The sequence below is a fragment of the Falco punctatus genome (assembly GCF_963210335.1).
Source record: "Falco punctatus genome assembly, chromosome: 5".
Taxonomy (NCBI): Eukaryota; Metazoa; Chordata; class Aves; order Falconiformes; family Falconidae; genus Falco; species Falco punctatus.
Window position 1 is genome coordinate 80,923,743 of NC_137584.1, and position 25,385 is coordinate 80,949,127.

The 25,385-nt window shown below is 39.3% G+C and overlaps 1 protein-coding gene and 1 long non-coding RNA gene across 4 annotated transcripts in view; one reads left to right on the top strand and one right to left on the bottom strand.

Annotated features, from left to right (window-relative positions):
• The window catches only part of TSNAX (translin associated factor X), a 42,333-nt gene extending 17,011 nt beyond the window's left edge, over nucleotides 1-25,322 (top strand). Inside the window, exons 2-7 of one of the 3 annotated variants that reach the window (XM_080388897.1) lie at nucleotides 266-296; nucleotides 1,221-1,328; nucleotides 4,555-4,669; nucleotides 6,313-6,443; nucleotides 21,696-21,823; nucleotides 23,509-25,322. In XM_080388897.1, coding sequence (XP_080245023.1) covers nucleotides 1,313-1,328; nucleotides 4,555-4,669; nucleotides 6,313-6,443; nucleotides 21,696-21,823; nucleotides 23,509-23,883 — 765 coding nt within the window. In that variant the 5' untranslated portion in view covers nucleotides 266-296; nucleotides 1,221-1,312 and the 3' untranslated portion in view covers nucleotides 23,884-25,322. Of the gene's footprint in view, nucleotides 1-265; nucleotides 298-1,220; nucleotides 1,329-4,554; nucleotides 4,670-6,312; nucleotides 6,444-21,695; nucleotides 21,824-23,508 lie in introns of those variants that run through there. The other 2 variants (XM_080388896.1, XM_080388895.1) reach the window with 2 other exon arrangements.
• Nucleotides 9,649-21,686, bottom strand: LOC308064420. The gene is made up of 2 exons (XR_013928370.1): nucleotides 13,484-21,686; nucleotides 9,649-13,440 (listed from the first exon to the last, which is right to left on the bottom strand). It is a non-coding gene; the product is annotated as an uncharacterized lncRNA (long non-coding RNA).
• Nucleotides 25,323-25,385: the final 63 nt, after the last annotated feature.

The window sequence follows — 25,385 nt, forward strand, 5'->3', positions numbered from 1 at the left end:
TTAAGAATGCTGCAGGGAGTTTAATTCTGTGCACTATTTCAGGGGTTGTGTTTGTAATGTTTTCAACTTCTACAGGAAAAACAAAGCCCTGAACTCATGTCCTAACAGAAAAGAAGGAAAAAATGATTTTCAGTTTCCTCTTTTAGAAAGTAACTACGCCCACTTCTGGTTTTGGTTTTGGATAATAAACAATTAAACGGAAACATTTTAAAATCCAGTGTTCGTCTGTAACTTTTAAGTAGCTTCCTTTTGTTCTTCTTTTAAGGAAATTGAGAGAACTCCACATATTCAAAAAGGTATGCTTGCATGTAAGTTTGCCAGATTTTGGCCTCTGTTAGGAACACAAAGTGTACAGCTGTCACAAAAAGGAGGTAGTAAGGGGGAGGAATGGTTAAAACATGAATGACACAGTGGGTCAGTCCTAGATGAGGGAAGGACAAAAGGAAGAAGCAGTGTAAGGTACAAGTCAGTGGTAAAGTAAGGCAGTCCAAAAGAGATGAGTGCGAGGTGAGGGTTTGAAAGGGAAGGCTAAGGAAGAGGCGTATCAGGCCAGTTGAAGGGAACAGCTGTATTGGGGTGAAAACGAAGAAACTGGTTAATGGGCAGAGTGTAAGGACCCAAGATGCTGCACTGCAGGAGCTAAACCTGCATGCCTGGACAATGGTGGCCTACTTAAGTTATGCCTTGCTGCTTTTTCTGATTACTGAAGACTCTGAAGACTCATGACATAAATAATTACAGTAATGGAAAACGTAGTTTTAATGACTCCTGCTGAGCTGAATATTTAAAATAATTAAAAAAAAAAAAAAAAAAAGGGTGGGGGGGGAATAAAAGGTCTAATCCTGTAGGCCCTTGCTCACGCAAGGATTTCCATGCAGCCATTCCCTTACAGAAAGGAAACAGAAAAGAGTATGAAGACCTTACCACACACACACACACACAAAAAAAAAAAAAAAAAGACTTGGGATCTTACCACACACAGCCATTAGAAGCGGTAGGATTTTTTTCTAATTTTCACTAGGAATGTGGTGGAAAAAGTAGCATGCTAATGTGAAGATGATGTCAGTTGGTAATAAGGTTCATCCAGTTACCTTATTCTAGCCTGAAAATATGGCTACGGTCAGGGATGCTCTGGTGACAGTGTTCTGATCCTGCTTATGCTCTGGCAAAATTACTTCATTTTTAAATTTTTTTTTTTTTTGTGTATTTTTTATGAATAGGATCGGGTGGGTTCAGAAAACGAAAGCATGACAATTTTCCACATGGTCAGAGAAGAGAGGAAAAAGAGAATGTTAATTCATCTTCAGCTTTGATGACGTCTTTTAAATGTAAGTAAGCATTTGGAAAGCCAGATTATAATAATGTGGTATAGAAATTCTTAGGAAATTTTTTGGTATTTAGTGATGGAATAAACCAGCTTTCTCTGGGGGAGAAACTTGAAACTAGTTGGACTCCTTCATACATTTAGAGCTTGGTGTTTTGCTTTTTGTGCAGTGAAGTCCTGAGAGCGGGATTTTGTATAGCTCCACCTGACTTCTGACTTGCTCCCTTTTTCATCCTACCTGTGGTTCCCCCTCCCCACCCCATTTGAGCTGAACCTGATACTAAGCAAACTGCTTAAGTGTTCAGCCAGGTTACTGGGTTACTGTTACAGTTACTGGTAACTGCAAAGGTTACTGGGCCCTTTGGTGGCAGAAAACTAAGATCTGCAGGTGTAATGCAAAATCTGAGCCGTGGGGACAAGAGGAAGAGATGGCTTCCTCTGGGAGACTGAGAAGGCTCTTGGCTGTTGACCTTGGCTGTGGTGCATAGATCACTAAGTTACTTCAATGTAAATCTGGATGCATTGATTTGCCAGTTGGTAGCTGTTTATCCATGCTCTTTAAAAATAAGAGTTTAGCTAACTAATATAGACACTTACTTTAGTTTGAGTGCCTTTTCAAAATTAGCTTATGTTTCAGTTTCTTTGAATAAGCAAGTGTAAACTTCCCTCCAACCAAATTGTTTTTACAGGATTTTGCACAAAACCAGATGTAAACTCCAGTTAATCTAATTGAACTTTCTCATTAGACAAGGCTAAGTTGAGCTTCAGAAATGAGCAGTTTTGACAAAAGAAGGGAGATGTGATACGGGAAACAGATTAATTCTTGGTGTAAGATTTTCCCTGTCCCACATATTTTTTTATGAAGCTAAGGAGGATGAAGAATTAAGAGCTGGATGGCTGTTACAGATGGTCACTTCAGTATCATGTAATTTCCTTGCTTTCTTTAAAACAGATACTTCTTTTTTTCTGTGGAAGTCAGCTTGGCAGGTGATTAACTTTGACCCCTGAACTTTTATAATGAATAAAGTACGTGCACTTGCTCTTCAATTGAGTAGTGCAACTGTATTTTCAACTTTAATTTTTCACAGTTAAGCATATCAGTTTATTATAAGGTTGCCATTAATTCAAATTCAAAACAACACTTGTTTCCCTCTTTTCCCATGAGATCCAGTCAGCAGCGTTTGGTTAATTTCAGAAAAGATGTAAATGACTCAGTTTATTCAGCTTTTCAAAGGTGGACTCTTTGTATTGCACTAGTGCTCGTAAGCCCCACACAGAGATGCTGGTGGTCTTTGTCTCCATGTCAGAGCAAGTATTAAGCAAAGGTGAGCTCCGGATGGTTTATAATTGAGCAGGCTGTGCAAGATGGACCAGAGTGGTGCACTATTTCTACGTATGTTGCCCAAATCTAAACAACCTGATGTGTGACATTAAATGGTTATACACATGTTGCTCTTTTTAATCTCTTTGGGAAAAAAAAGTACTTGAATTGCCATAGTTATCTGTTGGCACCAGAGATTTCTTAACTAATGGGAAGTTGTCTTCTTTAATAATAATAATTAATCAAAACCCAAGGAGCATTTCTTTTGCTTAATACATTTTTTAATATGACAGCTCAGTGATACAGGGAGTGGACAGCATCTTGGTTTGTAAGGCTAAGATTTGTTAAGTGTCATTTTTAATGATCTGATTCTGCATCACCAAGATCAATAGAGTATTGAGTCTTGGCTTTCAGTGATGGATTAGACATTAAAGCAGAATGTGTGGAGGAAATGGCTTTGTGATCCTGATGCATGAGCCTGGAGAATCCCCTGAGTTCTAATCCTTTGCAGTTTAGGCAATAGTACAATAGGTATTCTTGCATTCTATTAGGCTAAAGATTACTGTATTTGTTGGTGTTTTAGTTCAGGTCACAAGACACTTCCTAGTAGTCCCTAACAGGCTTAAAGTCTAACATAAAAGCCACAACTGTCCGGAAGAGACTGGGGACATTGCTAATATCGTAGATTTTCAGAATAGTGAATTTCCTGGTAGATGAAATTTGTAAATGGACATTGGAAATGTCATATGTGACATCCTATGAAGGAAAGTACTGGTCACCTTCCCTCACGTTCCTGTTGGTATGACCTGAGGGTAAATTTCTTCTTGATGGTAATTTAGTGGTGAACTAGACTCTCAGAATTTGGAAGAGACACACCAATCAGACATGTGAAAGATTTAGAAGATTAGTAGGAGTATTTGTAATTTATCTTAGAGTTTCAGAAGAAGATTGGGGAGAACAGAACAAAGTAAGAGGAACCAAGTTTTTATCAAGGCAATGAGAAGTACAGTTATTTTTGTACCTTCATCTAAACTTAGCTTGCCAGGAAACTGCTACACTTTTTTAGAGGATATTCACTTGTCAGGCCCTTTAAAAATGTATCCTCTCAGCTAATTGTCCCCATTCTCACACAGATGTTTTAACTCAGTTACGCAGGAGGTGTGTTAGATTTCTTATAGGTATCTATTAATGGTTTATTTAGTGGAGTAATCATCTATAAAATGTTAATGGTATCTGTGAAACATTCATAATGTTTGACTGTGATAACCAGACACATATCCTCTCTTCTCTGCCTTCATTAGAGTTAGACAGAAGGAATGTACGTCTGTAAGACAGAAATCTTACTTTAAGTAATTGATCTCACTTTGCTTTAATACTTATAGTTCTTAGGGATATTAAAATACTTGACTATTGGCCATGTCTAGCTGGGATGTGAAATGAAAATTCTTTTTACTAAATGGTGCGTTTTTAACAGTGTATGTGCCTTAGCCAAATGCCTTGTTTGGTTGGTTTGGTTTAGACTGGCAAATCTTACTTACTAATGATTGTCGGGGTTTATTTTTTTAATTTATCTTGCTGAATTTGGGTGAAATTTTAAGTCTTGTTTCCTGAACAGCAGTATTGCAGAACACATTTTACTAGTTAAAAAAAGTATTTTACATTAAAGTTGTTTGGGCTGCCTTATTAAACAAAAGTAGTATCTTTGATTTTGCAGCTCAGGCAGGTGGTGGGAGGTGGTGGCCTTCACAGCTGTGCCCCATGCAGGAGCAGCTGCGCTGCCCACCTTGGGAAAAGACATTCCCAGGGAAAAGACTGGTGGGGCTGGGGCCCATAAACAGTCACTGTAGCACAGGCTCTCTGCTCTTCCTGTACACTATGTATATGTGATAACCATATTGATTGACTGCAGCATTTCAGCTGGAGCTTGACACCAGGCACGATAAATATGAACGACTTGTGAAGCTCAGTCGTGATATAACTATTGAAAGCAAAAGAACAATATTTCTGCTCCACAGGTTTACCAGGTGAGTCACATTGAGCATGAAAGTGTTCATGGAAACGTAGAAGCTGCATTGCAGTGTTTTCTGTATTTGTGATTAATAGGTGCAGTGTTCTGTTGAGAGGAATTTAATTAACTTCCCATGAACATCTTTAGGGTGGATGTGAGCTAATGAATGCACACTCCAGTTAGAGAATTAAAAGATGCTGGTTCAGGTTTCTCAGTTGGTTTTATTGATGTATTAAACAGCATCATAGTAGGTAACGGCAGGTGAGAGCTTTCCAGATTTCAGCAGGCTAGGCAAGAAGAGCATGCACTCTTCCTTCAGATTCGTTACCTCTGCAGTTACTTCACCATTTCAGTTTTTGCAGCCCTGCCCTAGGTCATCAATGCAAAGAGGAGGTGACCTGGGTTCTATTTATGTCAACTCATACTGCAGTCTAAGAGGCTTTTGTGTGAAGTTTTGAGCTTCTACATGTTTTGTGTTCTCATGAGCCTTCAAGCAATCTTTGTAAGCCACAGACAAACTAGAAGAATAACAAAGAAATTTGAAGCTTTGCATAGCCTGTTGCGTAAAATATTTACTATGTGTCAGACGTTGTTCTTAATGTGTTATAACTGTAACAGCTCTCCCGGTTCCTTCTATTTTTAATTTAATTTATTTTCTGTTGCCTATCAATGCATTTCTGCTGTAGTAGTGACTATTTATAGTTACCATAGTAGTAACAGTTATAAATAGGTATTATGAAGTTGCCCTCTTTTTAACTTGCTCCTGTTCTGCAAAGAGGAGGCATTGTGATAATTCTAGTAACTGCTACAGCCTTGACTGTAAATAGCTACTCCCACTGCAGGGGCTATGTATCTGGGAACTGGTAGAGGAAAGAACAACAACAAAAAACTCCTTTACTCCCTTTACTCTGATTTTTAGATTCCTGTTTTGTAAGACATTTCTGGTTTTGTGAGAGTGGAAGCTTTCCATGCTGTATTTTTATTTCCTTCTCCTTTGCTCTTTGCTATTATTGTGGCTTTAATTTCAGTAAACTTTAGTGCTTTTAAATGCTTTCTTGGGACCTGTCTATCAGTAGTTCCTTAAATAGACTGTAAACCAGTACACCATATAGGTTATTTGAGGGTGGGGAAGTTTAAAGGAAATTAGATAAACTAAACTTTAAATGCCAAGTACATACTATGTTTGTGAATAGATATTTCACCTGTTCCTGAATTGCATAGTTCATAATTACTTCCTAAAAAAAAAAGTAATCACATGTAGAGGTAGATCCTGTATTGTATTTTGCAATACTGTAATGTATTGCAAAATACTAATTTATTTTTTTTTAAGAGCTTGAGGGACTTCTGCAAAGATTGCTGATTTTCTGGCATCGTTTTTTGAAGCCTTTGCATGTATTTCTCATTGTTCTTATTTAAGCAATAATTAAAATTCTGGACTGGAATAAACATCATCTACCAGAACTGTGTTTGGCTGGTTGATTATTTTCATAATCTACAGAATTTAAGAATCTGCAGTATCAATGAAAGTTAAACTGTTTCTCTTTCCAATACTGGCTTTGCTTTTTCCTAAAGCCATTGAAAATGTATGGGTTAGTAAAGAAAATGTGTAATATTTTTTAACTGTTTGTTCACATTCTGAAAGCTGTTCTATGATTGCAGTGCTCCCAATGGGGAAGAAATACTAAATGAGTCTGAAGTCAAGCTCGATGCTGTCCGACGGAAGATTAAGCAGGTTGCACAAGAACTGATTGGAGAAGACATGTATCAGTTCCACAGAGCGATATCTCCAGGTAAATTATTTTGAAATAGGGGAAGTATGCAATTTTGCACTAAGCTCAGTTTCTCTTTATGCAGCAGTGGCTCCTCTTCATGCCACAGGTCTGAATTTGTCACATTTCTATGGTTTAAATCAGGACTCTGATTAATCTTTGTTGTTAGCAAAGTTAGCTCTCGTATTAGAGAGACTATTGCCCTACAGTCATCTTACCTTGCAGTTAAATGAAGAATTAAATGGGAGACTGCAAATGGAAAGATTTGCACCTTGATCTAAACTGAAGTTGGGAGTAGTTCTAACAGATGTACTGGATGGTGTGTGACAGAGAGGAGTATGTGCAACACACTCATTTACTCCACCTGAAGGGCTGTAATTTCTAGGAGGACAGTAGGAGCAACTTATCTTGTGAAACGACCCCATCTGGAGTTGACAAAGTTTATGAATTAAAATCCTTAGATTAGCATTTTCTTTCTTCTGAAGACTCAGAATGTGCTTTTGCCTCTTGTTACAAGCATTAAAGCAAAGTTTATATGTTTCAGTTGCATCTTTTTCTGCTCCTCTCTGTAAATAGCAGTCTTTACTAACATCCTTCAGATACTAAGTCCCAGTGTTTTCATGATTTTTGCTGTCAAATCATATTTCTTTGCTGAATTGTTGCTGACAATCTGAATCTTACCTAAAATTGTTATGCCTTGTTTAAAATAGGAAAATAGGTCACTGCTTCTTTGACATCTTGGACATGGCATAGAAGTGTCTTGTGTTTCGGTTTAAACATACTGGAGTCCTGTGTATCTTTCCATGTTCAGGCAAGATTTCTTCAGCTGAGGAGAGCTGAAGATTTTCCCTGAATGATTTAATTGTTTAAAAATGTCTGTAGGATTGATTTTATAAACCAGCAGCAAATACATCTGTGTAATTTACAGGGCAAACAGCTCACAGATTAACTTGTACAATTGTCTGGCACAAACTTAAGTTTAAGAGCGAGACAGCTCATAAGTGAAAGCTCAGTTTGGCACTTCTGAAACAGGAGGAGCTTGCCATGCTAGTCTTCAGTGGCTCTAATGCAATTTCACAGTCCTTACCTGTGGTGCATTGCATTGTTCAAATTAAATTTAAGTAGTTATTCTTAAAGAGCCACTTCATCTGTGTGTGTCTTGCTGCTATCTATAGCTTTGTACTGTAATGAGGCAATGAAAAGAAAGATAATTCAAAACTCTTAACACTGCAGATGACCTCAAAACTGTGAATAAAGCTAGTCCAAGTATCCTGACATGCTGAAAATGTGTTTTGGTTTTTATTTGAAGTGCTGCTTATAAAAGCTGAAAATGCTTGCATTCAGTTTCATGAACATTTTTGAAAGCTTCATTGAGACTTGGAAACCTTATCTGAATAACCCCTGAAGTTTGTAGTCCCATGAGAGTCATATAATGCTGTCTATAAAACAGCAGCATCTGAGGTCTTCTACCTCTTGAATCTTTATGAGACCTCATGATAGGAACTATCAGCCTTGCCATGTGAGCAAACTTGTTATGGTGTAACCAGTTACCCAGCATTAGCTGCTTCACCTGAATTGTCTCTTATTTTCTGAGCATGTGGCGCTGTGTGGGTAAATTCAAAGAGGCATACCTCTCTCTGTTTTTACTGAGGGGTAGCTTGCCTGGGATTAGCTTGCATTCAGCTCGGATATAAGAGCATGCCTACCTAGCAGAGAGATGGAAACCTACTGTGTGATAACTTCTGTGTGTACCTGTGTCGTACAAAGCAAGCGAGCAAACCTGATGCTAGGTTTCTACTTCCAGATTCTCTCCTGAGTAAAAAAAAATACTGGTTTTGGTTTTTAATCAGATTTGGAAAGTTAGATGTTTGTTTTTTGTATGAAAGATTTGTAAACTTAAGCTAGCCGTAGCAACCTGAAAACAAAGACATAAAGGAAAAATATTTGGTTCAGATTTTCTTTATGTATTTGGTAAATACTCATACATAGTCAACTACACTGGTTCTCCTGTATAATTGATTTCTGATTTGCATAGATACCTGTTAATATCAAAAGAGACCTGAATAAACTCTTCAGAAAACGACTGAAAATATGCTGTCAGAAACAATTCAGAATTTCTAAAACTTTTCCCCAGTGGTTTAAATCTCACCTTCTTAAAGCGACTAAGATGTATTTGTCCTGAATTACTATAGACCTCTAGTAGAGGAAGTTTTTAGGCCTGCTGCATGCGTATGATGACTCAGTGCATCCACAGCTGCAAAGTTTTTGGAATAGAATAGGCTATTTCAGATGGAAGGGACCTACAACAATCATGTAGTCCTTACCAGTCATCTGCCTAACTACTTCAGGGCTGACCAAAAGTTGAAGTGTGTTAAGAACATTGTCCAAATGCCTCTTAAATGCAGATAGGCTTGGGGCATCGACCTCCTCTCTAGGGAGCTTGTTCCAGTGTTTGATCAGCTTCTTGGTAAAGAAATGCATGCTTCCTAATGTACAGTCTAAACCACCTCTGATGCAGCTTTGAACTATTCCCATACATCCTATCATTGGGTACCAGGGAGAAGAGCTCAGCACCTCCCTCTCCACTTCTCCTCAGGAAGCTGTAGAGAGCAATGAGGCTGCCCCTCAGTCTCCTCCTTTGCAAACAAGACAAACCCAAGCTAGCTGCTCCTCACAGGACATTCTTTCCAGCCCTTTCACCAGCTTTGTTGCCCTTCTCTGGACACATTTAAGGACTTTCACATCCTTTTAAAACTGTGGGGCCCAGAACTGCACGCAGTTACATACACCACAACAGCACATCCCTAACACTTGCATGGGACTTGGAGTGAGATTGTCATAGAATTAAAGAATTTTCTTACCACAGTCTTAAGATAACTTAAGAGAATGAATCTTTCTGACCTCTCCAGGTAAAAAGAAAGGACGGCAAAGAGATATTAGTACACTAAATAATAAGAGGGTGGAGAAGTAGACTCTGCTGTCTGCCTTTCCAGCAATCAGGTGTGCAGTCTTTCAAACAAATGTCTGAACTTCTCGGGTTTGTGGATAGAACTGAAAGAGAGAAGTATGCAGTCACCGTTGCATTTCTGGAGTTTGAACTGGGAATGGCTGTACTTCTACCTTTTTCCTCTCTTCTAGTGACATGAGTAAGTGGCAAGTCTATGGAATCTCATCAGTTGTATAATACTGCCTGGCCCTGAGATCTCCCCATTGTTGCAGTCATTAGGTAGTTCTTATCTCGTTAAGAAGACTGTATATTAAATCCAGCTGAAATAAGTTGCCTTCATTCCATTTCTGTAGGTCATCCACAGTGTCTACTTAAATTCAGCTCTTCTATACGATGCTCCCCTGTGACCGAACTCAATGCCAGCTGGGGTTCATTGTGTGTGTTTTGTAAGGGCATGTGTTAGAATATACGTGTGTGTCACTGAGAAGACAAGGGAATGCTTTTAGGCATGGTTTAAATGAACTTGTCAAGTATGAAATGCAAACCTTTAACCAGAGCTTCACTCTTACCTTGTTCATTAAAGCCTCTGCTCTCCAGTTAGGTATGGGGGTGGCAACAAAAGGAATATGCAGGTGTAAAGACTTGTAGACTCTTGATCATGCTGAAGCTAGGATCAAGGAGGTGTGAGAGACGTGAAGATGCTTGATGTCAGGATTATGAAGCTGAGATAGAAAACCTAGAAACATGAAGAATGAGGGGACAGTTAGACGAACAGCAGCTGTGAGGGGGAATGCTTTATTCCCTCTGCCCTGCACTGTGATAAGAATTAAAAGCTTTGCTTTAAGTTTTGTTTTTTAGTGTTTAATTGATGCTTTGCTTTTTTCACAGTGGAAAAAGCTTGCATGCATTTTTGAAAATAAATGTAGCTAGGAGAAGTGTTAGATCTTCTGTCTATATATATTTCTTAGAGCTGTAAGTATTGACCTTCCTTTCACCTAGTTTTCAATTCCAATTTTGTATTCTAAAGAAAATCTGGAGAACTAGTTAAAAAGCTTTTTATGAACAAAAACATTGCCATTAAACTGCTTTTTTCTAAAAAAAGGGATAAAGAAACGCCTATGTCCCATATCTCAAAAGCAGCATGTCCAATTAACCTCAAACTTCCTAAAAATATTCTCCTTTGTCTTGAAACCAAACATGAAACATCCTCCTGTTCCCCACCCTACCTCTCGCAGAAAGAGTAAAATGGATCAAAACTGGGCTCATAATGGAAACCAGCGTAGCAGCCTTAGCTGGAGAGTCATGACTGTCTGCATAATAAAGCTGCCTAATACATATTTTATTCAGTATAACTGCTAGCCTATTAATAGAAGAGTGCTATGACTATAATGCTTGGGAATATTGTTTGCCACTTGTAATTGTTAAATGCTTTTTTTGGGGTTACTCCAAGCAGTTGTTCTTTTGACTTGAAGATAAAACAATTCTGGCAGAGCACTAAAGGAGTTTCATGCTTTCCCTCATTAAGAATAGTGCTAATGGCACGCAGGACGTTTCCCCAAAGGACACTTGCATGAGCTCAAACACTGAGTATAGCACTAATTGAACAACAACAAAAACTGATGACTGTTTTCTACACGTTTCTTAACAGTACAGATTGTCCCAGGGGATGATTAAACAAGCAAACAAAGAGATACTGAAATAATGAAGTCTTTTTTTAATGTAGAGTTCTTCATTTGTTATGTTAGAATGTTCTCCTTTGTTGATATTTTTAAAGCTTTACTATTTGTAATATAGAATTCCTGCTCCTTTGGCCCACTTTGCTGTGTATACCTTATATATCCTGTGAGGAAATGTGTACTGTTCCTTTAAAATTGTTGTGAGACTGTGCAAAAAAGGACTGAAGAAAGATTGTGTGAATTTATGAAGGGGAAGAAATTTTGGGGGATTTTATATATGTGTATATTTATGTGTTTGGGTATTTATATTCATATATATTTAAAATACTAAGGAAGATACCAATAGTATACAGGAAAGACCTGTACGAGCCGTAAAGACAAGAAAGAGGGTGCTCTGCAACATGTGCACGTGAGTCACAACCCCGCTCAACAGTGCAGGCTTGGGGAAGGGTGTCTGGGAAGCTGCCTGGTGGGAAAGGGCCTGGGGGTGCTGGTTGATGGACATCTGAACAGGAGCCAGCAGTGTGCCCAGGTGACCGAAAAGGCCAACAGGATCCTGGCTTGTAGCAGACACAGCGTGGCCAGCAGGACCAGGGCAGTGCCCGTCCCCCTGCGCTGGGCACTGGTGAGGCCGCCCCTGGACCCCTGTGTTCAGCTTTGCGCCCCTCACTGCAGGGGGACGTGGAGGGGCTGGAGCGTGTCCAGAGCCGGGCAGGGGGCTGGGGCAGGGGCTGGGGCACCAGCCTTGTGAGGGGCGGCTGAGGGACCTGGGGGGGTTGGCCTGGAGAGGAGGGGGCTCAGGGGAGACCTGATCGCTCTCCGCAGCCACCTGACAGGAGGTTGTTGTGAGGTGCCTGTCTGTCTCTTCCTCTAAGTTACAAGTGATAGGACAAGAGGAAATGACCTCAACTTGTGCCAGGAGGTTTAGATTTGATATTAAGAAAAATTCCTTCGCTGAAAGGGTGGTGAAGCATTGGAACAGTCTGCCAGTCAGGGAAGGTGGTGGAATCGACATCCCTGGAGGTATTTAGAAGATGCGTGGCACTTAAGGACATGGTTTATTGGTGGAGTTGACATGCTAGGTTGTCGGTTGGACTTGATCTCAGAGGTCTTTTCCAGCCTAAGCAGTTCTATGATTCTCTTAGCATTTATGTAATTCTAAGCATGTTATAAATCTGCTCCGTATAAATGCAAAACCTGTGCAATGCAGAGGGAAACTGAGACTTGCTTCATAGGTTGGCATTGTGTGGGATTGAATAGAGTACCTTTTAAGCATGATTTTGTTAAGTGCAATCTCTAGCTCTTCAAAGATTTACTCAGGGTTTTTGTCCCTTAACCATAAGGGTGTGTGAGAGAATTCTAAGGCTTTTGAGCTCTTAAACTATTTTCTGTAGGGCAGCTTGGCTGAAAATCCTCTTCGAGTGATAGTTTTAACTACATGTTGGTGTTTTTACAATGAGGTCATTAGATTCTGCTAGGAGTAAATATAGGTGTGATATTATCTTCACAGCTGATAACTGTACCTAAGACAAAATACGGAGTGAGAAGCCCATAATTATTCTGGGGCTTCTTCAGTAGTGCGGTATAGAGTGATGATAGGAGGTGCAACCAGAGCGTTGTTGGCTGACCTTTCTGTTTGCTGTGTGCCTGCGCGAGCAGCAGTGGTGAGTGCTGTAGTGTGCACAGAGAAGCTCATTAGCTCTTTATCATGTCTGCACTTGCTCTCAATAGGATTAGATGACGAGGCTGTAAAATGTCAGCACCTTGTCAAAACTATTGCTCTGTGACTGCTTCTGCCGCAGATGATGTGGGAAATTCTATGTAAAAGTTCAGCATTGACGCAGTCTAACACATAATTTATCTTGTGCAGGCTCTATTTGTGTTCTGAGAGAATGATATAATGGAGCTTATTTCTGTCTCCTGCCATTTAGAGTCACTTCAGGTGTGTAATCATACTGCAACAAACTGGATTGCTGGATTGGGCAAAGCCAGTTAAGTCTGCATGGATGAAAAGGAAATACTTTAATTGTATTAGAATACCATTTTTTAACTGCAGTATGTAGGACCACCAAGCATGATGCTGTAAAAAATGCTGTGGAGATGAGTGAGGTCTGTCCAAGCAGGTGGATTTAGATTACTGGTTATTTAAGTAATATTAGGGATTTTTTTGGTATTGTATGAAGGATTTGGATTAGAACACAAACTAAAGGAACTATCCATGTAATGATTTCTGTGTTAGCTGGTTTTTTGTTCTTAACTTATTCTGCTTGTTATGTAAAGAACATCTCATACTTGAGCTGTGCTAGCTACCTTTGTATTTGTAGACATCTGTGTATTTCTGAAATAATACCAAGGTGAAGAACTATTCTGCTTATTAGGAATAGTAGAAGCAGGACTTTTTTAACTATTCTGCTTGTTAGGAACAGTAGAAGTAGGACTTTTTTTTTTTTTTTTTCTTAAGAAAGTTTAAAACCTAATAAAAATAGGTGGCATATTTAATCATAGGTTGGCAATACGAAGGAAGAGCTTTTTACAGAATGAGGAAGGTATCATGAATTGTCTTTTCCTGGGTGAGACATGTACTTGAATACACCTAAAACTTGGAAGGAAAGCTATCCATGAAGGAAGCGGTCAGGTTTCTGCAAGATGGTGGGAAACTGTAATAACACAGGAACAGGATGTAACTGAAGAATTAATCTCTCTGCTGTAGTGGGTGAGAGGTAAAATGCCAGAAATGGAAACAAAGTTTCCTGATTATACTGGAAAATTAACAGAATTTGTAGTGAATAAACCAGTATTTATCAGATCTAATTTTGTTCATTTGTTTCTCTGTTTTGTTACTTTCTCTGTTTATGTTCTCACATCACCAAGTGAGCCAACAAACTTAGTCAAACCGATTTTCTTCACTCTGCAAGTTGATTATTTGGAACTTGATATTCAGCTGACTGCATTTTACTACCCTTGGCTTATTTCTGGTTCAGGCCTTTTTTCTAGGTTCTTCCAGGGAAAATGAAAAATCAGCAACTGCAAAACCTCTCATGTTTTACTTTCTGTTGCAGGGTTTTTATGTCCATACACAAAAACTTAAACTGGGAACATGAATGTGAATTCAGATGTAATCACAGAGGGCATGCAGTATGTCAGCTAATCCCTGAATGAGCCATTGAGTTCAATGTCGGCTGTAAATTCAGCAGGAGCTGTTCAGGGCAGTGTTAAGTCCGTAAGAAAAGCTATATACAGTCTTTTAAAGATGCTACTGTGGGTCAGGCCAAAGAAAGGTTGTCCTTTCCTAGTTCTAACTTAAGATCTAACTGTACTAGACAGTCTGAAACTAGTGACGTTTTTTGTCTTTTAATTCAGTTTCATAGCTAGCAAATGGAGGAGACCTTGTGCTCTCGCTCAGGAATTTTTTTTCAACTCTGCAGCTATTAACATTCAGTTATTCACAGACCAGAACTCTCCAGCCTTTACAGGACTCAAGTGCAGGTGGAACACGAGAGAAGACCAAGAAAAATCTAGGAACCGTTTTTGTTTGTTTGTTTAAAATCACACAGGATTGTGTCATAGAGGAACTCCATTCCAGGAAACAACTAGTATAACACATCATGATTAGGTTTTTGTTTTGCAGTCACGTGGTGAGAAAGTTGGTGAGTGGTGATGTACCTTTTTTACTATCTCACCAGATCCATATTTATGAAGATAAATGGCCACCACTGGTTCTTCTGACATGCTAGTGAGTTGGGGCTGTTGCATGGAAATGACATTGTCTTGAGGAGAACTTTCACTGGGGTTTGAACTGAAGAAGCTGTGTTTTGTTAGGTGCTCTTCCTTCTTTGATCATTTAACATCCTGGCTGAGTCAGAGCTTCCTTTCTTTGGTGGCTTGAACACAAAGCCTGAAGGCTGTAGTAGTGTAAAATTTGCCATCTAACTGAATGACTTTTAAAACTCTGTATCAATTATCAAGGCAGTTGGAGGTAGTCAAAGCGATCAGGAAGACTACTTGTCACAAGAATAACTTTGGTTTTTTTGTTTGTTTTTTACTCATGTAGTACAGTGACTGCTCTTCAGAACTGCTGCTTTTTTGGGGGAGAAATAAACAAACCCCAGAACAAACCCTTCAGAACAAAAAACTTTGTTACAAAATTATATCCCTCGGGTCTTCAAGTAGAAGCAAAATGAAAGCTTATGAATTTCTCATCCGCTATGAGTCGTCTGCAAAAAACCTAGTGTTTGTCATATGTACATATGTGTTTCTAGTAACAATAACAAAAAGGCTTGATTAAACTGTTCTCTGCAATGAGAGATTAGAATACTCCTTGCAGTTTTGTGCAGGGGTTTTGTGCCTGTTTGGGGAAATAATTTAACTCTCACAGGCACCTGTGCCTATTAAATAGGGAACCTGTATTGTCTGCAGTTAATGGGAAAACAGACTAATTTTGGGATTACCTTTTCCATAAAGTGGATGTACATTCAACGTTAAACAAAGTGCAAGCAATATTAACACTTCAGTCTCTGAAATGCATCACTTCAACACATGCAGCTAGAAGGGAAGATGAGCACAGATATGTCAAGTAGCAGTTGACTAATCACCAAAACATTCAGGGCTTAATATGAGAAGTTTGCATCAGTTCAATTATTGATATAATAGTAAACCAGTTTAGACAAATCACTGTTAGATGTAATGTACGTTCTTATTTATATTCCTTTAGTAATCAGTTCAAGGTTATTTAAAATACGTTTTTCTGACAGGTATTCATATCTGGCTTCATACTGACTCCTAAATTAATTTCAAAACTGGATTGATAAAATGAAGCAGTTTATTCATGTGGATGTGGACTTACCTGTGTTGTTTGTCTCCCCAGTTCCCTTAAAAATTCTTTTGACGTATTAGTGAATAGAATTATCTCTTTTTTCATTTGTAAGCTTTTATGGGCGTTTGTTCTAGTGCTTTTATTTGTATTTGTTAGTCCCATTTTATAAAATTAATCCCTGTGTGGAATTATTCTTTTAAGCCATTTTCACAACAGGATGTCCAGAGCATGCCTGCCTCTGAGGCTAGCTGGCTTCATGCTCTTTCAGTCTGCTGTTAAAAAATTAACCTTTGACTTCACACTCACAATCAACAAAGCAGTTGGATTGTTTCACAGCCTCAGTTTTAGTTTAATTACTTAAGTTTTTATAACTTGTGCCTGGGAAGAGACCTGTGAATCTAAGGAAGCATTGCCAAGTCTGTAGACAACTTAAATGGGAAAGGCCAAGTTGTGAATTGTCAGTTTCATCTTAACAGGATCCTGACTCTGAAGCAAAATTATTTAATTTGTGTATTAATCCTTTTCAATTTATTGCTTGTACTTGTTTCAGTTGATGTACCCAGTTAATTATTTGCTTACTTCACCAGTTCTCCCCTTCGCTGATCAATACACTTGTAGAAATGTGTTAAGTCTACCATCCTTCCCATATTTTGCAGAGCTTAGTAATAAGGGCTGTCTAGTTTAACTTTGGTTTTTCTCTATTTGGGATTTTCACAGAAATATGACTTCTTTTTTTTTTCTGGGTTGTGGGGGGTTCTGTGGGTTTTGGTGTGGGTTTTTGTTTGTTTGTTGGTTTTGGGGTTTGTTCTTAATGAGAATGTGACTTGCCAGCCTGAACATGATGATAAGATAGAGCTGTGGCTGCGTTGTTTTGATTTTGTAATGAATTTGCAAGTGGTTAGTTTCACATGACTTGCCCTGCAAATAATGTGCCCCACCCTTCATATAGTGATCTGGAGGAAACTTGCTGTGTATAGTTTCCTCCCATCTTCCTAGTGGCTGCTGTTGGTGTGTGATTCCTGCTGCATGGTTTAGGGGAGGAGCTGTGTAAAAGAACACAGGCTGTCATCTGCTTGTGTCCTAACCATCAGCGTAGGCTGCTCTGTGAGCAAAAAGATGCAGAGAAAGAGGAAGGAAAGAGAGGACAAAGGGATAGAAAGAACATGAGTTTGAGAAGAAATAGGAAAAGAAGCAGCTTATTCAGGAATATGGCAGGTAACATTGACGTTGCTAACCTTGAGAACTGAGAGGCATGAAATCCTTTTTAACCCGTTTTTAAACTGTTGAAAAGATACTTAAAGGAGGAAATGAAGTAAAAATTTTAGGAGGAAACTTTGACCTCTTGTTTGACCTGTTGTTCTGGATTAAAACTTCCATGCATGCATGCATGCATGCAGGTACATCTCGGGTGGAATTAGATTCTGTTTACCCTAACCTGACTCCTGCAATTAAAGTATATCTATTCTTTGATTTTTTTCTTTTTCTTTTTTTTTTTTTTTAATAGAACCATCTTTTCCTACCCCTTATGCACTCATTTGACCCTTTGAGTACTCCAATAACTTTTTTTTTGAAGAAAGCTGATTTCTTGCTGAGTTTCTTAGAGAAATTACTTAACAGTTCTTTCTTGGAGCTTGCATATGTAGATGAGGAGAAGTGTCTTAAATATCAAGTGATACAGCTGGCAAAAAAAAGTGCACAAACTTTTAGGCACAAAATCTCCTTTCATTCTCAGAAGATATCTCAGTGTAACTTTCTACTTCTTTTGTAGAAAATAAGTTTTTAAAATACAGAGTGAAGCTCTTACACTGAGTTACTGTAACTTGTCACTAGTGTCAGCTATTTATATAGAATAGATGTAATAAAGTATCAAAATACTTAATCATTTTGTTACCTTACTTCTGTAATTATAAGAAGTGGTAGTAGAAATAATACAGTGCTTTTAATTGGGGTTTTTGGTCCATGTACTAGGAATATTACATAAAAGGCAGTCTTACAAACTATTCCATTACTGGCAGCTCAATCAGTAAATAAGCCAATTTTGGAATAAATCCAAAACAAAAGCATAAGGGGAAAGGTATTGTTGGATGGTGTAGTGAAATGGGATGGGGTTTTTCACCTTGGGGATTATTTGCTGAAAATAGCGGATGTCCTACCATTAAGCTAAAATATAACATGTTTAAACATCCTTCTACCTGCACCTGGAAACACCTTATTTCAAGGTCTTGGGTCATTGAAGTGTCATGTTGTAGCTACTTCTGCAAGAAGGACTTTAAAAAAAAAAAAAAAGTCAAATATGAATGTTCTTTGCAAAGTAGTTGTTACCAGGATTTGTTACCGGTCTATTTGTAATGGTGACAACTTTAAATGAGGTTTTGTAGTAAATAGTGGGAGATCCCTAATTGTGAAAAGATGACAGTAAATGACAAACCAGACTGTGTGCACAACACTCACATGATGGTGTTAAACAGAAGGAGCAAGAAGAGTGGAACATGTCAGCTAGGGTGGGATGGTGGGAGGAAGCAAAAACTGTGTGCTTATACATACATATATATACACATATGCCTATATAAAAAAATACATAAAAATAAATGAATGGAAGAGCCAAACACTTCTCCTGGAAAAGGACAAAATGTGTGTGGAATAGTGGAGTGAGCTGAAACTGGAAGTTATGATTGATCGAGAAAGCTGTTTACTAAAAAGTTTGAGAGCCGATTTGATCTCTCTGAGAACTTGGGAAAACGCCAGGTTGATTCTTCATATGCGATAGTCTTCTCCACAGATAGTAGATTCTCACAGATGTTGTGTGAGTGCAGCTGTATCTGGTAGTGTACAGCTTGTCCACAGAAAAAGCCAAAATTTCGTAATGAATTACTGGCTGTGTTACATCACAGGGTAAGTCAGGAAGGGAATGGGTGATGAAATCTACCTCTCTGCAACTTCTGAAGTTATTTATCTTAGAAGATCCTGAGTAGCTCTTATCTAGTATTCTTCTATTGCTTGTGCCCAGAATGCTTTACCTGAATTCAGTTGATTAAATTATTGTATTTAATTGGTCTTGCAGCTCTGTGTCTGTGTTCCGACTTGTGAACAGTAGTGCTAAGTGTGGCTTTGGTTGCTGGATGCTTATTCTGCTTTTCCCGCTGCTGCTGTACAGAAGCACAAGAGGTGCAGGCTAAATTGCCATTTGAATTGCCTCTGCTCACCTTGCAAATACATATTTAAAAGGAAAAAAATGCAGGTCACTTATCACGCTTTTGTGACTGTATGTAGAAAGCCTTCTGCAACTGAATTTTCCCTGGAGGCTACCTCTAGTTTTTCGGAGGTATTTCCAACCTCTTCTGTTATTCACGTATGTGTTGTCATCTTTTTGATTTAGACTTTTTCTTTGATCCAGATGAAGTCTAAATTTGCTGCTTCTGCATATCTCCGTAGGCTGAGGTCCTGGCCCTGTAGAAGTCAGTTGAGGATTTAAAAATTATTCTAATGGAACTAAGATTCTATTTCTGGTACCCTTGGGTACCTCCACATTTTCTCACTTCATGGACTAGTAAAACTATTGTCTAATCCTGGCTCTCCTGCAGCCTGATACAGCCATGGCACCTCTTTGTTTCTCATGAAGTGAAGCCATCCCCTTAAAAAAGCTCAGAATGTCTCTACTGAGCCATCTCTGTCATATTACAGTCTGTTCTTTTGATTTCCTCCTTTGGTGCTTTCTCTGTCCATAGGTCAGATATACACGTGCATTGAGTTTGTCTTCAGGGCTTTTTTTAGCTTAGTCCTGCCATGGCTGTTTGTTCCAGGTTTGTTTCTGCTTTTTTTCCACCAACAGTGCCAACTTCAGCTTTCTGCTTATGAACTTTTCCCACATGCTTTCCCCAAATATGTGCTCTGCACATAAGAAAAAACTGACAGCCTGTGAATTTGCTGTCTGAACATTCAAGCTCTTTTTTAGATCTCACCTTAGCTATAACACATACAGAAAATCACCATCTGCTAAGTAGGTAGCGAGCGGTGATTGTGGCAGGTGGCTACAGATGGTGTACAAATTGGTACAAGCTACGTTTGTTATCCCATCTTTCATTTCCTTGCCAACACACCAGCTCCTTTTGTCCCCCTGCATTTTCAGAGTGAAAGTTCTTTTGGACAAAGCTGTTGTCCAGTATATTCCCCTTATTGGATATCACAGTCCTGTGTGTTTGATTTTGGGTTTTGTTTTATTGTTTTGCTTGTGGGCTTTTTGTTTGGTTTGTTTTTTTTTTTTTTTGGTGTGATTTGTAACAACAGATGCTTTGTCCTGAACGTGAATTTCACCTCACCTGCATGTTTTAAGGAGCCTGTTCACCAATTCCTGCAAAACGGAGAGGTGGGAAATTCAGTTTTAAGCAAGTATCTACTGTTGCTAGTAAGGTGAAACAAAGGAAACTTCTTTTTTGTAGGTGAGCTGCCTTGCTTTTGATTTATCTGCAGTCTTTTTCTCTGCACTGTGTCCTGTTTCTTTGTAAGCTTGTGAAATAGTAATCTGCACTCTCCACCATATGAATGCTGTATTTTAAAAGCTCCATTATCATGGAGTGGTTTGTGTTGGAAGGGACCTTTAAAGGTCATCTAGTTGAGCCCCCCTGCAATGAGCAGGGACGTTTTTGACTAGATCAAGTTGCTCAGAGCCCTGTCCAGCCTGATCTTGAATGTTTCCAGGGATGGGGGCATCTACCATCTCTCTGGGCAACCTTTCCAGTGTTTCAACACTCACTGTAAAAAATTTCTTCCTTATGTCTAGTCTGAATCTGCCCTCTGTTAGTTTAAAACCATTACCCCTTGTCCTGTTGCAACAGGCCCTACTAAAAAGTCTGTCCCCATCTTTCTTATAGGCCCCCTTTAAGTACTGAAAGGCTGCAGTAAGGTCTCCCTGGAGCCTTCTCCTCTCCAGGCTGAACAACCCCAGCTCTCTTGGCCTTTCTTCACAGGAGAGATGATCCATCCCTCATCATTTTTGTGGCCCTCCTCTGGACCTGCTCTAACAGGTCCATGTCTTTCCTGTGCTGAGGGCTCCAGGGCTGGATGCAATGCTCCAGGTGGGGTCTCACCAGCATGAAGCAGAGGGGCAGAATGACCTCCCTCGACCTGCTGGTCACCCTTCTTTTGATGCAGCCCAGCATACTGTTGGCTCTCTGGGTTGCAAGTGCACACTGTTGGCTCACATCCAGTTTTGCATCCACCAGCACCCTCAAGTTCTCCACAGGGCTGCTCTCAATCCCTGCATCCCCCAGCCTGCATTGATACCAGGGGTTGCCCTGACCCAGGTGCAGGACCTTGCACTCAGACTTGTTGAACTTTGTGAGGTTCGCTCAGGCCCACTTCTTAAGCATGTCCAGGTCCCTTTGGATGGGACTTCATCTCTCAGGCATGTCAACCACACCACAGCTTGGTGTCATCAGCCAACTTGCTGAGGGCGCACTCAATCCCACTGTCTGTGTTATTGATGAAGATATTAAACCAGTACTGGTCCCAATACAGACCCCTGGAGGGGCATTATGGGGAGCTGCTGTTCAGTATGTTTCTGAGAGTAACATGATGCTTTACACTGAAATTACAGAAGGTTCTGAATAATGAAAAATGCAGTTGGAATGAAAACTTGAAGATGTTTATCTACTGTGTTCTTGGTCTGGTTTTCATACTTAAGAAGCATGTTATGTTGGATTATCTTTCAATGTTATTTCTGGATTATCTTAGCTTTCACTTTTTGCTAGCAAACTTAAAATAGTCTCACTTAAAAGATTAAAAGTGAGCCTAGATCGCTGCTGGAAAGTTTGAATCATTAGTTAATTCTGTTTTTGCAGGACTTCAAGAATATGTTGAGGCCGTCTCATTTCAGTATTTTATCAAAACACGATCTTTGATTAGTGTTGAAGAGATCAACAAACAACTAATATTTACAGCAGAAGACAGAGAAGAAACAACAAACAAGGTAAAGAGTTTTTCTTTCCTCATGTAACAAACATCTTTCTGGGGTGGAAATGCAGTGAGTAGTCTTAGTCACATTTTTGGCATCTGATTAAATAAGGCCAGTTAGTGGAACGGTGTTAGATACACATATGGGCTTTCACTCACTTGTTCAAAACGTGCTTTTTATTCTGACAAGTCGTAAACTAAATCCATGGGATACAAGTTTATAAATTTCACGTCCTTTTTATGCAGAGCAAACTGAACTCCTTCTCGTAGGGGGAAAGATCCAGGATAGTGAAGTATCAGCAAAACATATGAGAGGAGGGGTATTTAGTGGCAGGGACTGCCTGTAAGACCTACTGGTGTATAGTGATGTAGCAGAAGTTGGGGGAGACAAGTGGATCCGGGGCAGGATGAACTCCATGAATGAAATCTTACTGCTGGTACTGAGCTAGTCACAAAAGGCACTGTATTTGGCTTCTGTTAAAATGCACTACATATGTCTGAGCTTGGTCGTTTGTAATTTTCCTGGAGTTGATCTTGATGCTTCCTCTCAGAGGACAAGCTTGTGTCCCATCGTACCTTAGCTCTAATACCATAGCTGCTGTTTCTTGACTTGCCCATACTTCTACCCTGCCCTAAATAGGACTTTTTGCATAGGGACATACTGCTGCCAGCGACCACAGCAAACCGGGTACAGTTTGATTGTTGATGAGGGACAAAAGGCGATTTTGTAGGAATGTACAGAAATGCATGTGCAGTGCACGTGCAGTGTACAGTAATGCACAGCACTACTGCTTTAGGTGAATTCCCAAGTCTGCTTCTGTTGAAGAGATTCTGCTGTAAAGCACTTCTTATTCTTTCTTCATTCTCTTGGTAAACTATTTGCAAAGAAGCCAAGTTTGTAGCTTAAGTTAATTTCTTCCTACTGAAGGCAAACCCATTGTGGCACACTTGTTTTATAAATGGTGAAGTTGTTAACCCCTGCATACATGCCTCTGACCAGATTTGTGAATTCGGGTGGATAGTATGTTATGGGAACAAGGGAACAGAAAGAAACCTGCGTTGTCTCCCATATTACCCATATTTTGGCAACAAAAAGTACTTGGATACAGGAGCAAACTTGTAACTTTGTGGTGAGTTTTCTTCATGAAGTATGTTGTTACTGTTTTAATAAGTTCAGCTGATATAAAATGGATCTGAGAGAGCTATACCCATCAGCGTCTGGTAGAAAATGGATTTTGAAAGTCAGGATACTATTACAAAATTGCATCATTTGTTTTCACAATGCAGACTCTTTTTGATTCTTCATTGCTTTGGTAGCTTTGGACAGACCATTTAGGGAAAATTCAAATCTATTAGGCTGCAATCCTTCAGCCAAAAAAACCCCAAAAGTAACTGCAAATAAATGTTGATACAAAGGTGTGATAATTCTGTTTGTAAATAGAGATGTTAGAGGCAAGGTACGTTTATCATGCTTGCTAGAATGGAAATCACATCTCCAGTAGAAATGATGCTTTTGTACCTTCCAGTATGCTGGAAGGAGGTTAGTACTCCTGAAAACAGACTGTGGAAGTGCCATGCAATGTAATTTTCCAGAATGTTTCCAATTACCAGTTATATTAGATAAGTTAGTGTGTATTTGAACCATTATAGACTGCTTTTTCATAGTTCCCTGTACTGGACTTTGTTCTGTTCTGTTCTCAGACCTCCAATTCCCATGATAAACAGCCTCATGTTTGGAGCCTGAAGGTAACACCTGTAGATTACCTGCTGGGAGTGGCAGACCTAACTGGAGAGCTGATGCGGCTGTGCATCAGCAGTGTTGGAAATGGTGACATAGACACGCCTTTTGAACTGAGCCAGTTCTTACGTCAGATTTATGATGGTTTTACTTTCATTGGCAACACTGGACCTTATGAAGTATCTAAGAAGTTGTATACCTTGAAACAGAGTCTGGCAAAAGTGGAGAATGCCTGCTACACGTTAAAAGTACGGGGATCTGAAATCCCAAAGCACATGCTGGCTGATGTGTTCTCCACCAAAACGGAGTTGATTGACCAAGAGGAGGGTCTTTCTTAAAGTAAGGAGACTGTTCCAACTCAGAAGTGAAGAGGACTTCGAGAAAGCTTTTTTGTTATGGTTTGTGGAGTTTTGACTCTTCTCAAAGCTTTTTAGGTAGAGACATTTTTAGTTTTATCTATGAGAAGATGGTTTGCAGTGGAAATTTGTAACCAAAAATACTTTTTATGATGTGCAAGAGAACAAATGTTTGACTTTGTCCTCTTGGTATGGAATCTCCTGTATTGCTCCTGTAATGTGTCTTCTTTCAGAACAACCAAAATTTACACTGCGCTCTACACCAGTGACTGTCTGTTGTGTGAGTCACCTGAAACTGTTACGGTTGCTGTTACCACTTTTCAGCGAGCCTAGCAGTGGGAAAAAAAGTGGTTAGGACCGTTATTTAGCATTATCATAGGTTTCTGCTGACTTGTTTCTGAGTATTTGGGTTCTATAGTCATGTTATACATAAAACAATGTTATGTGTAAGTTCATCCCTTGACTTGAAACTGAGGTCTCAAAGGTGCCATGTTTTCTCTGATTATGCTTTTGAGCGTAGAACTGAAGCTAAGTCAACTTTTCACCAATTGACAGTGAAGCTGATTGCACCAGGCAGTTACTACTGTGCACTCATTATTTTGGGGCTCTGTTTAAATTGAGCTCTGTTCAAGTTAACACTGGTACTTGACAGTTTTGACGTGAGCTAGAAAATCCACACACACGTTAAAGTGGAATGTATTGGTTTACATTTTTTGTAATGCAGTTTAATGCAGAATCTGACATCTTTCTGTTTGTAGACAAAAGCAGAAGACCTGCCAAGTGTGTTTAACGTGAATAATTTGGTGTTAGGACAATCAGGTTTTGGCCAAAACAACTACGGTGTGGTGTTGGAAGTCTGTTCTCCATTGTTTGTGCTGCCCTGAGGACCTCCAGTGTAGTTGAACTGGTTTGAGTGAAAAAGGGCTACCCAAGCTTTAAATATCTGTTAGCAGGAACTATATAATGTGCATGTTTCTATGGAAAGGAAATTGCAAACAGAAATAAGGCAGACATTCTGACTTCCACATTTATCTTTGAGGTGGGTATGTCACTATTGGCAAAAAATCAGGGCTTTCTGCCGGTGTCTGAAGTTATGAAAGTTTGATAATGTACGTTATGCTAAAGGAAAACAGATAAAACAACATGATCTTTAGACTCCAGGAAACAGGCCTCCCAACTGCAATTGAAAATACTGCATGTTTTTTATTTCCACTTCCATATGCTGTGATACTGCCAATATTTTTCCCATGAGCATGTCCTGAGTAGCTTGGATCATCAGATGTATGGATAGGAATGGGTAAATACATTTCTGTCACATTTTTCCATTGTTTCCACATAAAGCAGTATGTGGTGGGTTGAACAAGGAGCAGCTTTTTTTCCTATTGTTTAATACTGTTTTTTACAATAAATTCTGAAAAGTAGTCACTGTCTGTACGTTGGTCCTTTTGCCTGTCGGTCCCAGTGGTAAATAATGGTGTGGAGCT